Source organism: Ictalurus furcatus, chromosome 6 (assembly GCF_023375685.1).
Source record: "Ictalurus furcatus strain D&B chromosome 6, Billie_1.0, whole genome shotgun sequence".
Lineage (NCBI taxonomy): Eukaryota > Metazoa > Chordata > Actinopteri > Siluriformes > Ictaluridae > Ictalurus > Ictalurus furcatus.
Window position 1 is genome coordinate 29,451,115 of NC_071260.1, and position 18,274 is coordinate 29,469,388.

At 39.1% G+C, this 18,274-nt stretch overlaps 1 protein-coding gene across 1 annotated transcript; it reads right to left on the reverse strand.

Annotated features, from left to right (window-relative positions):
- Positions 1-13,034: 13,034 nt before the first annotated feature.
- Positions 13,035-16,359, reverse strand: gja3 (gap junction protein, alpha 3). Its single transcript, XM_053627523.1, has 2 exons — positions 16,297-16,359; positions 13,035-14,693 (listed from the first exon to the last, which is right to left on the reverse strand). The coding sequence occupies exon 2, from the start codon at positions 14,380-14,382 to the stop codon at positions 13,078-13,080; it is 1,305 nt and encodes a 434-aa protein (XP_053483498.1). The 5' UTR covers positions 14,383-14,693; positions 16,297-16,359; the 3' UTR covers positions 13,035-13,077.
- Positions 16,360-18,274: the final 1,915 nt, after the last annotated feature.

Consider the following 18,274-nt stretch of genomic DNA (forward strand, 5'->3'; position numbering starts at 1 on the left):
ATAAAAATATAAAGAAATACTTATGTATTATTGCAAATACTTATGTATTATTCTTGACCCCAGCCTTGTGCCCCAAGTCCCCTGGGATAGGCTCCAGGCTCCCCATCCACCCTGTGTAGGATAAGTGGTACAGAAGATGGATGGATGGATTATTCTAGATCAGTCATTAAGTACATCTGTTTTTCCTGTTACAGTAATGCTGCGTTCAACTCGAGATTGCAGCTCATAATTCCCAACCCCCAACCAGGAAAAGCCCAAGAGAACACCCCCTCAACTTGAAATTCCGTCTCGTCAGCTTAGTATACCCTTCTCAACTACGAGCGCTTTCCCAGTTTAGGGAGTGACGTCAAATCAGCATGGCTGAGCACAGCATCAGAGCTAAACAAAGGAGCACTTCTTACCTTTATGTTGTGTGTGTATATACAAGTATTGGCTTTGGATCAATCAACATTCACACTTATTTGCTTGTTGAATCTACAACTGTGACTATACAGATTGCTGTTTGAGGAGGGAAATATATCACATCACATTTAACTGTCTAGCTTGTAGCTTACAAAAAGCAAACAGTTTGTTTTTAATTAAAGAAAAGGTATGTAAATTAGAGTACTATTGCTCAGTTTATGGAGGGTATATCTTTGTGACCAACAGTACAGACTTAGTTGATGCAGTCTTGGATAATTTTATCCTGAAAGATTTGGGTGTCATGGATAGAAGTTCTGAATATGATGGGATGGCTATGACATGTGGTATCCCTCAAGGATCATTTCTTGGGCCACGTTTATTCATTTGGCATTAGGCTAAATACGCCAAGATAACAAAATTGCATATCATAATTCTGCTGGTGACCTACATGATATGGCCAAAAGTATGTGGACGTCTGATCATCGCATCCATATGGGCTTGTTGAATTGATAGGGAACTGGTCCACCCTTTGGTGTTATAATTACCTCCGCTCTTCTGGGAAGGTTTTCCACTAGAGTTTGGGACACATCCGTGGGGATTTGTGCTCATTCAGCTACAAGTGTGTTCATGAGGCTGGGTACGAATGTCACGTGCGGAGGCCTGGCCGGTCATGCAGTCAGAGTTCCGAGTCACCGATCTTCAATATCAGTCTTGGTAAACCATGTCTTTATGGACCGTGCTTTGTGCACTGCGGCTTTGTCATGCTGTAACAGGTTTTGGCCCCTTAGTTCCAGCGAAGGGAACTGTAAGGGTACAGCACACAAGGACATCCTATACAATTGTGTCCTTCAACTGTGGCAATAGTTTGGGGAAGGCCCACACATGGATGTGATAGTCAGGTGTCCACATACTTTTGGTCATCTGTGTCAATATTTGAAGCACATAAAAAAAAATTGTAAACTTTTCAATTAAATAAGGGCAAAAGAGAGATTGTTTTGTGATTTAAAATCTAAAAATCTTGTCAGTTTAATAGATTCAGATCTTGCCTTCACTAGCCATATCAAAACAGTCACTGATCAGCCTTCTAACATCTTAAAAACCTAGCCAGAGTCAAAAGTTTAGTGTCCCAGCAAGACCTAGAGAAACTAACCCACGCTTTCATCTCCACCAAAGTAGAATTCCGTGACAGTCTTTTAAGTGGACTTCCCAGTTAAATAGCTACAACTCATGTCAAGATAGTTTTAACATGGACAAAGAGAACAGAGCACATCACTCCAGTTTCTAAAATCTTTACGCGAACTACTACAGAATAGATTTTAAACTGCTGCATTTAGTCTATAAATCACTAAACACATTGGCTTGGTGGTTAGCATATTTACCTCACGCCTCCAGGGTTGGGGGTCCGAATCCCGCCTCCGCCCAGTGTGTGTGAGGCGTTTGCATGTTCTCCCAGTTTTTTTTTCCGGGTACTCATGTTTCTTCCCCGAGTCCAAAGACATGCGTTGTAGGCTGATTGGCATTTCCAAATTGTCCGTAGTGTGTGAACGTGTGCGGTTGTGCCCTGCTGGCACCCTATCCAGGGTGTCCCACACCCTGTGCCCTAAGCTCCTTAGGATAGGCTCCAGGCTCCGGCACGACACTGTGTAGGACAAGCAGTACAGAAAATGGATGGATGGATGGATTTTCTTATCTTTTTCTTTTCTTTTCTGTTGAATGACCTTGATGTATGAAATGTGCTATACAAATAACCTTAACTGGCCTTGTCTTGTCTCGGCATAACGTTCATATAACGTTAACATGGTCATCAGTACGATTCCACATTTAACCACCCCAGACTTCTTCATGGATATCTGATGAGATCCTGGAGGTTTATTTAGTTTCATTTCTAGTGGAAATATCATACAGATTATATCTTTGGCAACATTATTACAATAGGAAGAGTGGTTAATATTGTGTACAGCTTGTGCTATAACTGATGAACAACAGAAGCACTGATGCCGAGCTAATCGCTCTTACTGCAGTCTGATTTATGCAAGAATGCATCACACTCGTCGATATAATTGTACTGATCAAACAGTGATTTATTTATTTTATATCCATGTCCCTCTAAAATTAATTCCTGGCTCCGCCACTGCCAGAAACAGCATGATTGACTTGCATCGTACTCCCTGTGTAACCTACTGCACGTGTAGTGCATCAGTAAATGTTCAGTAATCTTTAAACCAGTAAGTAATGTTTATATTGCCGTCAATGTGCAGTGTTCGCCCGACCTCTCTGGTTACCTTTGTGGTGTTATGTGTTGCTTGTGTTATTTATAGATGCTCATGGAATGCTGAAGAGTGTGTGAAGAAGGAGCAGGAGGTGTGGAAATGCTTGTGCTGGCAAGTGACCTTGATGTGTTGACTTTTGAGACTTTCTGTTCACTAAAAAGACAATCCTTGAGGATTTTGGGGGGTTTATTTTGGTACATTTTAGGTACCTTGCTATACATTTGCAAACTGTAGAACTCATTCACCAAATGAAATCTCAGTTCTTTATTATCTCTACATCTCGACTGCTGATTTGGTCTCCTCCCAGCCTGTAGTCCAAAACAAGTCTAATTTGGGACTGTAATATCTGACGTCTGGACTGCTCATGGTAACCCTGAGGAGTAGCTGGATTCTGGTCTATGTGGAAACAGAGTGCTAGTGTGAGATCCCATCACACAGCTCCAGTACATTCACAACACTACACAGAATGGACACGTGTCCAAGTTTCAACATCAAAATGGAAACTTCAAGGTTCAGTCATATGCACTGCAGCTTGTAAGTATTTGGACAGTGACCGGTTATGCTGTGTTTTACTCCAAAATTGACTTTTAGAAGAAACTAGCAATGACGTTAAAGTGCTGGGTGTCAGATTGTTGAACAAATTGTTTTCCCAGCCTTGTCTTTAGTACGTGTTAGACATGCTTACATGTTTTTGACCTTAAAAAAAAGCTCCCAAGTCGTTGGTGATTTTGCGCATTTGAAACCTTGACGTGGAGTACTAATATCCTCACTTACCTTGTTTCATTTTACATGCAGTGTGCTGTGGTAGAAAGCCAAACCAATCAAACAGACTGGAAACTATGTTTCCAATGAGGCTACGCACGTCTATGGAGAAGGATGACCACAGGGGGGAGCTCTTTACTGGATGTGTGTGGACATTCAGGGGTGGGACTGGGATGGAATAGTGATATTAAATTCATTAATATATAACATCCTTTAATAACTACCCACCATACCTGTGCAAAGGTCTGGAGTCGCTGCTGTCCTTTCTCTCTGTGAGAGACCCACAGTGTCCGAGTGCAGGTTTTGTCTTCGTTGTGGAGACAGTATAAGAAAGCTGAATGATTATGTTGGGACAGTAGTACGCTGTACTGTTTAGGAACACTTTTGCATGACATGTCTTACATGTCGTTTTGAAGAGACAGCTTTTTGCTTTCTTTTCCTGTGTGTTAAAGTTGGCCAGACTTCAATACCTTCTATTGATCGAAAACCAAAACGAGCACACAGCCAGGTTAGCAAGAGGGCGGGTGGGTGGGTGGGTGGGGTGTAAAAACATTTTTTCACCCTTGTGGGTTTTTTTTGTTTGGGCTCAATCCCCAAACCTTTCATGGTACATAAAGAAAGTGCCGCTCTCAGCAGGGTCAACTGGGATCAAGCCATGGCAGAGACAAGGGCTAGACTATAGGGGGCGATTAAGCCCGCTAATGTCTGATGAATCCTTTCAGAATCACATGATATGAACTAATGTCACCATTTAATTATAAAACAATAGAGAGTGTGGGTGAGGGAGGGGCGGATGCAGTGACCGTGTGTGTTCAGGGAGTAAAAGAGAGTTCAGCTACGCAGAACAGAGGGGGACCAGAATGGATGACAGCTGCATTTCTCACATTCTTTGTCGTTACAACACACTTAGTTTCTTTGTGGGTATAGGCACCGCTTCAACACGTAATATCATTTAACAGTGGAATGTATAGCACAAAAATTATTGTCCATTGCTATTTACGTAAGTACTTTTTTACTTGAGTAAAGTAGGATACGAAGCATGGTAGTGGGAGCAATTTCATTGAATGATACTACAGTCTTACTCCCTACATCACAGATCTGATCACAAATTGTGTGCGAATAGACAACAACAACAAAATGACATAACTTTGTCTGACTGCTGTTTCTGTACGGTTTACACATGGTAATTATACATAAGCCTTAGCAGCTGATATAATCCACCAAACCAAATAGCGTCCTGGTAGTAAACTTGCATTTCCCTCAAACTCTTTCTCTCACTGCTATGGCCCTTAGTAGTTCCATCCATCCATCCATCCATCTTCAATACCGCTTATCCTTTTCAGGGTTACGGGGAACCTGGAGCCTATCCCAGGGAGCATGGGGCACAAGGCGGGGTACACCCTGGACAGGGTGCCAATCCATCGCAGGGCACAATCACATACACACTCACTCACACATTCATACACTACGGACACTTTAGACATGCCAATCAGCCTACCATGCATGTCTTTGGACTGGGGGAGGAAACCGGAGTACCCGGAGGAAACCCCCGCAGCACGGGGAGAACATGCAAACTCCGCACACACAGGGCCACGGTGGGAATCGAACCCCCGACCCTGGAGGTGTGAGGCGAACGTGCTAACTACCCTTAGTAGTTGTTCATATGTAAAATACTAGACACAGGTCTAGGTTTGGATCTATTTTTTTCTACCAAAGGTTTATTTGTTTATTCATTTATTCATTCATCTTCAGTAACTTCTAGTTTCCTGACCAGGGTTCCAATGACACTAGGTAAGCGGCGAGAACCCTTACCCTTACCTACACCCTGGATGTGACACCAGTCTATCACAGGACATAGTGTGCGCACATACATTATGGTATTAATTCAATAATTATCTCCTATTATCTTTATTAAAGAAAGGCTAATATTAAACAGTGTATATAGCAACTAATGATCAAACTAACTCTCAAGCATTTTAGACCAGTACACATAATGGCTGTAATACATTGAAAAACTTCCCTGGAATAAACACAAGGAGGCTGAAGGGCTGGATTGAATTTGCTTGGTGATTAAATGCTATAAATAACTTCCTGTGTGTTTAACTCTTAGGACTGGAGCTACAAAGAGCCACATAGACACTTCTTTTCATAGCTATCACTACTAACAGACAGGCCATCGCATGACACACTGCAGCCACTGAATACAACACCCCCTACTTATCATCATCTATCCACAGCTCAGGTCCTCATCCCCCACCCGACCTTGATAACTCTGCTTCACTGTTCTCTTCCTGAATGACCTCTTTTTTTTTCAGAAGCCTCTTTTCCTTGGTGTTTCCAGTTTTCTTTTCTTTTCTTTTTTGGTTTCATATTCATATTGTTTAAATAGTCAGAAATCAAAATCTGAAGAGCTATGTTCAGGAGAGCCAACATTCATTACTGTTTACTGTGGACGTTGTTGTCTTAATCCATCACTCCTAAAATAACTGTGGGCTCGTGTTCTTTCCTAGGTGTCTAGACACTGACCATATGAAACATGGGAGAGGCTAGTACTTGTATTAAAAGGCAACATGTCACTGTAACACTAGAAGTAAAACACAAGCGGTAAATAATATAATAATCATATACAGGACTGTGCGAATGTCTTAGGGACATTCACATGCCTTCATAAATAATGATATTAGACCTTTGTACATGAAAAGAAAATACTACAAGGAGCAGTAAACAGTAACACACTAAATTAAGTCAATATTTCATGCGACAACACTTCAGTAAACATCAGTAGTGGTAAATATAGACATTTTTCTGTACCGTACAAGTCACAACATAAACATCTATAACAAATACAAATTTGTATAAAAAGGGGAATGTTGGACATTTGTGCAGTACTGTATATCTACACATATTCACAATTCCCTATATCATAGGGGTTTTTTTTTCTAGTGACAATTTGCAAAAGGTATTAGGCAAAAGACCTAAAGACTTCCATTCTTTCTTCCTGCAAAGAAAGAAACCTACAGTAGCTTATACAAGAGAGATGGTGGGCCTAATAAACCCCTGCTGGACAATATATTGGATGTACTCCAGGGCTATAAGTAGTGGGACAAGTTGCTTTATTTTTTGCTAAACACCTTTTAATGTAGCACTGTGGATATAATGGATATAATAAATTTTGATATAATAAAAAGTCTACACACCCCTGTTAAAACGGCAGGTTTTTGTGATGTAAAAAAACAAAACAAAAAACAAATGAAATGAAACCAAGATAAACCATGTCAGAACTGTTCCCACGCTCAATGTGAAATTACAACGTATAAAAATGAAGTGAAAAGCAATCAGAAACATTTTAGAGAAAAATAGGAAAAAATAAAAAAATTTACAATAACCTTTTTGAATAAGTGTGGCAAACCATGCGGCAAAATGTATTATTAAGGTCAATTCCAAAAGGTATGTTAAGTGCAAAATAAAAAAGCATGTCACCAAAAGAACACCATCCCCATGGTGAAGCATGGTGGTGGCAGCATAATGCTTTAGAGCTGCTTTTCTTCAGCCAGAACTGTGGAGGGAATCATGAATAGCTACAAATAGTCTGCTAGTAAGCTGAATATGAATAGGAATTTCGCCTTTCAGTACGACAGTCACACAAAGCATACATCCAAACCAACAAAGGAATGGTTTATCCAAAAGAAGATCAGTTTGTGAATAACCCTAGCCAGAGCCCAGACCTGAATCCAACTAAAAATCAGTGGGATGACCTGAAGCGAGCGGTGCACAGGAGATGCCTTCACAATGTGATAGATCTAGAATGTTTTTTTGCAAGAAAGAGCGGGAAAATATTGCCAAGTCACGATGTGCCATGCTGATTGACTCTTAATCGAAAAGACTGAGCGGTGTAGTAAAATCAGCTTTTTATTTTTCCTTTTTTTCCCCCTAAAAATGAGTTTTTCACTTTATTTGTATACTTTGCAATTTCACATTAAACGTGAGAAAAGATCTGGCATGATTTATCTTAGTTTCATTGTTTGTTTTTTTTATTTTCACAAAAACCTGCCATGTTAACATACCTGAACAAGTCCAGGACAATGTCCTGGAAAAGTGTCAATCATTATCAAAATCCAAAACGTTGAACATTTTCTTCAACTAAAATAATAGAATATGAAGCAACTGTGACATTGACCAGGTAAAGAAGGCATTAGTCCGAAAAGTAACCAAGAGGAACGAGTTCAGCTCAGATGGGAGAAGCTTTTCACCAGACCACTATAGCTCAGACACAAAGCTAGGCTTCATTTAAAATGTCTTGACCAACGTTGCCAAGAAGAATATACAGCAATCATAGTCAAGATGTAATAAGCTAATAAAAAATACCTTGCACCTTCAAATGTTAGTTATCAAATGGTAAAAATCCCAATGAAGTACATATGAGTCCAGATTGTAAGAGTATGAAATGAATTTAATTGAACACAGTTGAATGTTGTAACAGTTTTAAGCAAGTCTTCTGTCACAACAAATGCATGGAACTTGGGAAACAAGCGTGAGGTGTTTAGAGATTCTTCATAATCCACAATCCGGAATCTTCCCCCAAAACAGGTAATTCAACAAACTGGCTACTCTAAGTAATATGAACACAAAGAGAGACAAATAAGTAGTGACACTCAGTAATGCACGGAGTATGACTTTGTCAACATTAAATTCCTGTTTGTCAGATTGTATGAGGTTAAAACTATTGCTACTTGATTTCACTCGAATTGTTTGTTGGCACATGTGTGAAGAGCAAAGAGTGTGATAGTGATGTGTCATTTTTGCCTCCTTCCCAAGTCAATATCATGACCCTAACCCTCACGTCCCCTTGAGGAATTTAATGTCATGGATAGGTAAGTCTAACAAAGGTTGATGAGTGTCTGTTCTGTAGAAGCATGTATTCAAATGAGTGTTTTCATGACTATGGCTTCTGGTGTCATGTAGAGCTAATAAGGGAACTGGCGGTGGGGGATAATAAATATCTTTTGCAAATATACTCACATACAACTGCTTTTATTTCCAGCACATTTCTTAACATGTGTAAATATTTGTATTAACATAAAAAGATTCAACAACTGAGACATAAACTGAAGAAGTTTCACAGACATTTGAGGAACAGAAATGGAATAATGAGTCCCTGGACAAAAGGGGGGGGGTCAATATTAAAAGTAACAGTCAGTATGTGGTGTTGCCTCCAGCTGCTTTAAGTACTACAGAGCATCTCATCCTCATGGACTGCACCAGATTGGTCAGTTCTTGCTGTGAGATGTTCCTCCACTCTTCCACCAAGGCATTTACAAGTTCTCCATCACGTCTGGGGGGGGGACACACGCTTACATGTAATTTTCCACTGCGAGGACGATCAGCTGTCCTTCCTGTCTCCCTGTAGCACCGTCTTAGGCGTCTTACATTACAGACATTACAGTTTATTGCTCTGGACACATCTGCAGTCCTCATGCCTCCCTGCAGCAGGTCTATGGCATGTTCACGCAGGTGAGCAGGAACCCTAGACATCTTTCTTCTGGTGTTTTTCAGAGTCAGTAGAAAGGTCTCTTTAGTGTCCTAACTTATTGTAACTGTGACCTTAATTGACCTTAATTCCACAAGTGCATGTGCAATAATTGTTTACGGTTCATTGAACAAGCATGAAAAACATCGTTTAAACCCTTTCCAATAAAGATCTCTAAAAGCTTATTTGGATTTTACAAAATGATCTCTAAAATACAGTCTCCTGAAAAAGAGACGTTTCTTGTTTTTTCTTTTTTTTTTATATGCTTACTATATCCAACTGTGTGACTGCCAGCACTTAGTGCTTTTGAGCGCCTCTGTCTTGGTTCATCTCGCACTCTGTATGCACTGAAATGTTAGCTGATAGGTTCTATCTCCCCTTGGCAGTGTCGTTCTACTAGATCTGTTCTTCAAAGCTTTAACATGATCACTTAGCTACTTAAAAATAAATAAATAAATAAAAATCATCTCAAACATGAATTTTTATTGTACAAAAAAAGTTTATTTAGTAAGAGTTTTGTAAACAATTGAGGTAAATGAACATTTACATCAACATGTTTTATACAAAGTATATCACAAGGCACTTCTCTTAAGACAGCATTTAAACAGGCTGCTGTTCTGAGCGTATGTATGGGGTTAATTTCCCTGACCGCTCAGAGTAATCTTGCTCTGAACGAGATAATTCAATCATTCACACGATGAACGTTAAAGTAAAATGCTGCAGCTAAGTACATTACTGATTGAACTAAATGGAAATCGGTGGTAACCCTTGTAAAATTCTGATTGTAATACTGTACGTATCTATCGTTTCTGTGTGCCTTTCAGGCTAACAGTCTTAAAACCAAAGCGTGGTAAATCTATACCTGTAACCTACATGTTCTTTTTATATCACATTTGATGTCATTGTATTTGAGAAATACTGTCTTTAACACAATATTATTAAGACATTTTCCTTTAAGGATCCTTTTTCACTGAACAGCATGTTTTACTCGTATGTGCAAATCTTCATCTATTTACTAAAAATGTAAACTTTAAGGACCAAAAAAAAAAAAAAAAAAAAAAAAAGCAACACAGTGCTTTGTACATTAAAATAGGGAAAATAAATTACATACATGTGTAAATACTGTGTTTTAATAAAAAAAAGTTAAATGCTTTTAGTGCTATCACAAGCAAAAGTCTGAGCAGGCTTATAGGAGTAAGCCCATATTTCAATATTTTGCTGTTTATGTGTATTCATTTTAATCTACGTTCTAAAGGAAGTAAAGTTAGAGTTAGAGATTCGGTCCTTTAAGTGTTTAGGTGTTTTGCACTGGTTTTGTGTGATTCATAGGGATGACCCGTCTTTGTCAGGTTCATAACAAAGCGCTGAGCATTCCCCTGATTAAAACAGCTGCAGTAGTCACTAATGAGTAGGACCGCAAAAGTAACCCAAGACTCGTAGCATCTTCGATGCACTCAAAGCAAATACGTAATTTTTTCCCAATCACAAAATGACTACAGGAAAGTCTGGAATAAAAATATGAAACAATAAAGAATCTTTTTGTTTGTTTGTTTGTTTGTTTGTTTTTGTTATCAACTTTTTAAAATAGCATTTTGTCATGAATAAACTCAAAAGAAATGCAAAATGGCACATGTACCACTGTATTCACATGACAATCTACATTAAATGTATTAAAACTCTTCTATGTATTTGATGACAAACTGAAAGATATGTTAAACCTCTCCAAATCTAATCTAGAAGTCTAGCTTCAAATTTATAGATCAGAAAACTGTGCTCTCCTTCAGACAGAAAACTACATTTAACTGATATTGATTTTTGTTTTTTTTTTGGTTTTTTTTTGGGTTTTTTTTTGTCTCAATGTTCATAAAATGTTCCCATCTTAATTGCATGAGTCAAATGCAGAGGCAGATGCTGGCTCCAGGGGGATTCTTTTTACGAGATTATAAGCAGATCTGCTACTATAAAAGAGGGCTTAACAAATTTCAAAACAGAACATTAAACTGATACTGGACAGTTTTAAAACGAAATGCACGTCCTGTCCTCGATTTTTCACCCTGGATATGCAGTGATCTCAACGTATATATATATATATATATATATATATATATATATATATATATATATATATATATATATATATATATATATCTTCAGCAATAAGCCAGGACTGAATTATATATTAGTGTTAGTATTCATTAAGAATTTAGAAGAAATAAGCTGTTAATGAGTGAAACGTAGTTCTAGTATGTCAGTCCATGTTATCATACTGTAATACTCTATAATTGACAATATGTGTCATTATACACATGCAGGGAATAAGGGTGATTGCTGAATATCAATTACACTCTGGTATGCACATTCACAGACTGATATTTAGTTTCTTTCATCTACTGAAAATGTGGACCAGTACTGGATTTTATTGAATCAAAACTCTGAAAGAATGAAACAAAAGAAAAAGGCCATTCATAATACTGACAAGTAGCAACTGGATATTGCATTTTAAAAACAACTCTTTGTATGAAATATTTCATATAAAAGTGTTATATATATATAATGTATGTGTGTCTATATATACTTTGACATCGGCATGGTTGTTGGTGCCAGATGGGCTGGTTTGAGTATTTCAGAAACGGCCGATCTCCTGGGATTTTCACACACAACAGTCTCTAGAGTTTACACAGAGTGGTGTGAAAAACAAAAAACACCAAGTCTGTGGCAGTTATTCAGGCAGAAATGCCTTGTTGTTGGGAGTGGTCAGAGGAGAAACTGTTTGAAACAGGAAGGCTACAGTAACTGTAACAACCACTCTTTACAACCGTGTTGAGCAGAAAAGGATCTCAGAACTCTCAGCATGCCAACCTGGAGACAGGAAGTCTACAATAGCAGAGACAGTCTCTAGAGTTTACATAGAGATGGTGTGAAAAAAACAAGAAAAACAAATAAACAACAGGTATCTGAGACTACTGTGGGTGCAGCCTCACCAACATTTTTCAATCTTTAACTGTGTGGTTTAGGTGAACTTGTTCCACTGACAGGAGGAAACACAATGTGGTTGTCTGCTTCAAATCATTCTCCTCTGACCTCTCGCACCAACGAGGCATTTCTACCTGCAGAACTACCACCCAATGGATGTTTTTTTTTTTTTTTTGTTGTTATTCACACCATTCTATGTAAATCTGGAGACTCTTGCACATGAAAATCCCAGAAAATCAGCCATTTCTGAAATATTCAAGCCAGGCCACCTCGGAAGCCATGTTCCAAGTCACTGAGATCACATTTTTTCATCATTCTGATGTGAACACTCACTGAAGCTCTTACTCTCCTGCCACATGAGTGGATGATTGGATAATTATATTATCGAGCAGGTGTACATGTGTTCCTCTTAAAGTCCCCGTGAAGTACCTTGAAATGTTTAACATTTTTAAAAGTGTTGACGTAATTTTCACTGAAACAGGAAGACAGGGTGGGACATATTGCGTGGCCCCTCCCCGTTTATAATAGCCAATAATGTTTAGCTTACCTCACAGCCTGGGCTAAGCCGTACTTGACAGTTCGTACCGTGGATTTTTAGAATGTTGGGGGCGGGACACTTCAGATTTTAAAGAGCATTTGATTGGACAGACAATCTGATGAGAAGCCAAAGTGCAGAATGATGTCATCAAAATTGTTGATCCGTTTTGGTGGTAGAGAGAGACTGTCAATTTTGAATGCATATATCATCTAGATGCAAATTTTGTCATTGTTTTGGAGCACAATAGCTTAAAGATAACCTTAAGGCGAACATATTTATACTAAAAGCCACAAAACGTCCATTTTGATTTCATGGGGACTTTAAAGTGGTCGAGGTCCAATACTCTGAAATATTTTTAAACACCCAACATGTGAACTGAATAAGCTCTCTTTTGTCATATCACTGAACTGCCACGTTACATCAGACGCCATTCGAGTGTTATATGTCAGCACCACAACTCACTGATTGAACAGCTGTCGATGTTTTATGTTTTTTAATCTCCCTAGATAACATCCAGCAGCCTGACTCTCGTTTCTATTTCAACATTATGTTTTCGCATTTCCTAATGTGTAGATATTAAAATTGGAGCTGTGCAATGAAGGTTACTAGACAGCCAGATCATTGTGCCTTGCTCTTACACTGCTTGTCTTGCTTGCTCTGCTCATGCATCGGAGGTCAGTAAACGCGCTAGGTGGCTCGTGCATCTCCACCGTAGTGGTGACGTGACTCTCCTCTGGCTCCCACTTCCCACTACTCAAAATGCCACCACTTGAGCTGGGAATGCTGGTAGTGGGAGCAGCGTCTCTGAGGCGCTGCTCGTTATCACAGGAAGAGGCAGAGGAGGAGGAGGAAGTAGAGGGAGCGATGGCCTTCTTTTCCAGAGTTTGCTGTTCAGTGGCCAGATTGGCCCAGTTCTGCTCAGCAGCCAGCCTGTGATTGTTGCTACTGATGTAGAAAGAGTTTGGCTCCTCGTGCAGAGGATCAATCTTGAACTCTGTTGTTACAGGAACTGACCCAGTCTGCAAGAATGATGCGCTACCTGCTGCCAACTTGGTGTATTTGGGAGGATAGCTAAGGGTTGCAGGGTCAGTTCTGGAGGCAGCAGGAATGGCTCCTGTCTCCACCGGGTCAGTATGGGCCAGCAACTCTTGCTCAAGGATGTATCCGCTGGTAACACCCTGTTTGATTTTTTTCCATCCAAGGTGGTAAATCTCTAATAAATTCAGCAGAAGTGACACACAAGCCACCACAAGCATGAACACGATGAAGATGGTCTTCTCTGTGGGTCTGGACAGGAAGCAGTCCACAGTGTTGGGGCAGGGCCACCGTGCACACTTATAAAGTGGCCTGAGCTGGAAACCATAGAGAAAATGCTGACCTAAAATGAAACCCACCTCAAACAGAGTCTTGAAAATGATATTGAACACGTACGTACGTAACAGGGCACCCCTGATGCGGATTTTGCCGTGCTCATCTCTGATTGACGGTTTCTCCTTTTTCCCACCTCCTCTGCCACCCTCCCCATTCCTATACAGGAGTTCTTTCTCCTCCTGGTGTCCCTGTGCTTTTCGCAGCTCCTCCTCTTTCTCTTTACGCTTATCCTCCATACGGATGATGTGTAGTATGTGACCCAGGTAAATGAGTGTTGGAGTGGACACGAAGATGATCTGCAGCACCCAGTAACGGATGTGCGAAATGGGAAAGGCCTCATCGTAACAAACGTTTTCACAACCAGGCTGCTGCGTGTTACAGGTGAAGTCCGACTGTTCATCGCCCCAGACTTCCTCTGCCGCTGCTCCCAACACCAGGATCCTAAAGATGAAGAGGACAGTCAGCCAGACTTTGCCAATCACGGTCGAGTGTTCTTGTGCATTCTCCAACAGTCGCCCAAGAAAGCTCCAGTCACCCATGCTTCACGATTTCTAACCTGAAGAGAAAGTACAGTCTGGAGGGAACACGCCCAAGAAGAGAGGAAAAGGGTGAGGAAAGGGGAGAAAGCGAGATGGTCTTGTGTTAAAATATACACAGATAAACAAACATGAACATGAACTATGAACAGGATCTACCGAGCAACAGCTGCCCATTTAAACGGATCTGATTATACTAATATAACTAAAATACTTTGAATAATTTCAGCAAATTGGACTTACATAATCATTCCACACTAATTCACATAGCATTTCACATCTCTGCATAAAATGTGGTTCTGTTCAAGCAGTTGCTGTTTAGACAAACAAACAAAGATTAACAAGTCCAAAAGAATAGAGCTCTACTAGACTAGTATGTTACTGTCCTTAACTGTTAATGTCATAAAAAAAAAACGTTTCGAGCCGAGTCTGATACTGTATGCACTCTCTCGCTTTCTCTTGCACTCTTTCTCTCATTTCATTTATACACACATACACGCGCTCATATAGATATTATATCATCACACTCATACACACGGTGCGCTTCTCTCTCACCTGTTCGCTTCACTGCTCAGCAGGTATGTGCTGAGATCGACACTATAATGTTCGAAAACATGTGAGCGCACTGAGTGGACACTGCTGTGGAGAGCCATGAGGTACCCTCCTCCCAGAGTTATACAGTATGCACTAATAGAGCCAAGTACATTTAAAAGAATAATAGTGGAGATATAATTTAGGTAATAAGGATGGCATACCTAACTCTCACTTAACACCACTATTTTGTTCTGAAAACGAATACATGTGTATCACACGCCGTCTACACAGTCATCATTATCTGAAATTTATATTGTTGGGTTAAACAATATAATATACACTCAAAAATTGTTAGTACATACAAGAACACGTGGGGGAAAAACATTCAGTTGGTAAGATAAAAGTCACTTACTAGAATGATCTACTATAAAGGAAGGCAAATCTATCAGATAAGTTTTGCAGCTGATTACACCTGAAATAAAACGAGTACGAAGATTAAAAACTTATTTTACGGTTTGAAAAGTTTCGCTTAAACTTTTTTATTTACTTTTTTTTTTTTTTTTGCGCAATGTCAATATACACTGTATTTTGCCAAGCCCCTAAACAATTCTGTCTTCCTGTAATATTCTATGTTAATCATATAATATCTGTCCAGAAATCTTCCTAAAGCAGACATTTACAACTCTGATCTTGAGTATCTACAGTCCAGCATTATTAAGGGGTTGATAATGAAATAATAAGATCCAACTGATCAGTATTATTATTATTATTATTATTACTACTACTACTACTACTACTTAGTTATTAATTGCTAATGTATTTGGTCTTGTAAACTAGCAGAAATAAATTATTTAAAATATTTAAAGTAATATTTAATATTTAAAGAAATGTACGTATTTGGTTTCTCCACAAAATCATTTGGAGACAGTTTAATAATTAGCTGGTAACCGTTTGTTAAGTTATGGATACCTTCATACCAACTAATAATAATAATAATAATAATAATAATAATAATAATAATAATACCAAGAATTCAGTGGAAATCTTTTTTAACAGTATAGATGCGACAGCATGACAAAATGGCCTGTGCTAGATTTCCTTTTGTTCCTGTCCTGTATGGCCCTAACAAAAACAGTTCTTGTTTAAAACGTTTCTATAGGGTTATTTAATCATCAGTGACCTTCCACTAAACTGAAGAAGAAAACCTGTAGGCCACAGACTTGAAATTATTCACAATGCGACATGGGTCTTGGCTTAAGCATACCTTAGACTGGAGATGCCAAGTAGAGCTGCAGAAAGTCACTGATGCTGTATCATTAGACTGAGCAGATGCCCTCCCCTTTCCCCCTCCAACCCCAACCCCAAATTGCAAACCCAGCTTACCAAACTGATTTGAAATGAGTCGGTCAGTTCATTCTTGCACACACTGGTTTTTTTTTTTCTTTTTTTTTTTTCAAGCGTGGACTCGAGGCCAGATGTAAGAGGAATCAGCTAGTGTTTAGTGAAAAGTCGGGTGAGGAGTCGGTGATTGGTGAAGCGCGGCTGAGTCCTGCTGCAGGCCATCGCGCCTCTCTCCTCTCTCACTGCGCCCCAGGACGTGTGAAGACGCGAACCATGAGCTCCGATGCGCGCGACCACGCCCCTCTAAACACACGCGCACGCGCACACACACACACACACACACACACGCACCTGCCCGCTCTCGAGCAAAATTAAACCTAAACTCTCTTAAGCCTCTTCAGTGCACTTTAGGTGTTAAAAGTGATCATAAATAGACTTAACAATTGAATTACAGTATATTTATTTATTCAATAAAAAAAAACGGGTCACAATAATTACCCATCCAACTAAGTGCCTTTCCCAACATAACTTGAAGGACATCGCCCTCCATTGGTTTTCTGAGGAGTTAACAGAGAGCAGGTTTATCAACTCAGTGTAAACAATTGACCCCCCCTTTAACAAACCAAGTTGTAACTGCTTTGTTAAAATGTAGCCTATAAAATGTAGCCTAATTAGCCTATAGGCTAATAATATTTGAAATATTTCAAGTTATGATGGAACGCAACAGCTGGTGAATTTAAAACAACTGTATGGGATGTATTTGTTTGTTTTTGTTTGTTTGTTTGTTTAATGCATGTAAAATAATAGTTCCTTTTCAGTGCAAAGTTTTGCTATACATAATGTTTTTTGGTTTTTTTTAAATCATACATTATAAATAGGCTTAATGTAAATGAATGTGTTTTAAACATAAATGTAAATATGTTAAATTTAAATAAATATAAATCAACATGATGAATATAAGTGCTAAATAGGTATATGCCTAAACGTTAATGTTAAATATATTAAATGTCAATGTAAAATATAACCCAATGTTAACGTTCAATGTTAAAACCAAATGATAAATGTAAAACTAAATGTTTAAATGTATCTTTTATATGCTAATTTCCCTGGCCTGACTGAATTTTGTGTGGTTGGAGGAAAAGAGTGCTGGTTATATATGGGTCGTAGTTCAAATATTTATGTATGTATGTATGTATGTATGTATGTATTTATTTATTTATGTCTGGGTAAAAATAGTCCGCTGCCGCAAAGATCGTGCTTTAAAGGAAATAACTGGAGTCAAATAACATTTATTCCTGCAAACACACAGTGCTATGGCAGTCATGGGCCTAGTTACAATATACACAGAACCATGTGTGTTATTGAAATAACAGAACTATTTGTGTTCTGATTCAGGACGAACGTTTGAGACAGTGATCCTCTCATCAGCTGGAGGCTACAGCCTGGAGATTGCTGAGGGTGGTGCTGCTTGAGGTACCATGAAAATGGTTTTGGACCTCAATTCCACATGGACATTCTCGCTGTGGTTGCTGGGACTACGGTTGCTGCGATGGCCTTGGGACTACAATTAGGCTACCACATACAATTTTGCATTCAGGTCTCCTTTAGTGAACAGTGGACTAATTCAAGAAACAGACTTCATGTAAAAACCATAATGAACTTTCTTTTACTTTCACACTATCCGTTGTGACCCAGATGAGGACGGGTTCGCTTCTGAGTCTGGTTCCTCTCAAGATTTCTTTCTCATATCATCTTAGGGAGTTTTTCCTCACCACCGTCACCACCGGCTCGCTCAATAGGGATAAATTCACACACTTAAAATCTCTATCCTGGGTTTATATGTTTCTGTAAAGCTGCTTTGAGACAATGTCCATTGTTAAAAGCGCTATACAAATAAAATTGAATTGAGTTGAATTGATGCCATCAGTAAACTTTAAACTGTTGTTTTATATCTAAACTTATCAGAATGGCCTCAAAAGTTAAACCAAAAAGCGTAAGAAATGCATATTAAATTTTTTGC

What these genes read in the sequence shown, in the direction of transcription:
- gja3 (XM_053627523.1), bottom strand. Translation starts at nt 14,382, where the DNA reads ATGGGTGACTGGAGCTTTCTTGGGCGACTGTTGGAGAATGCACAAGAA.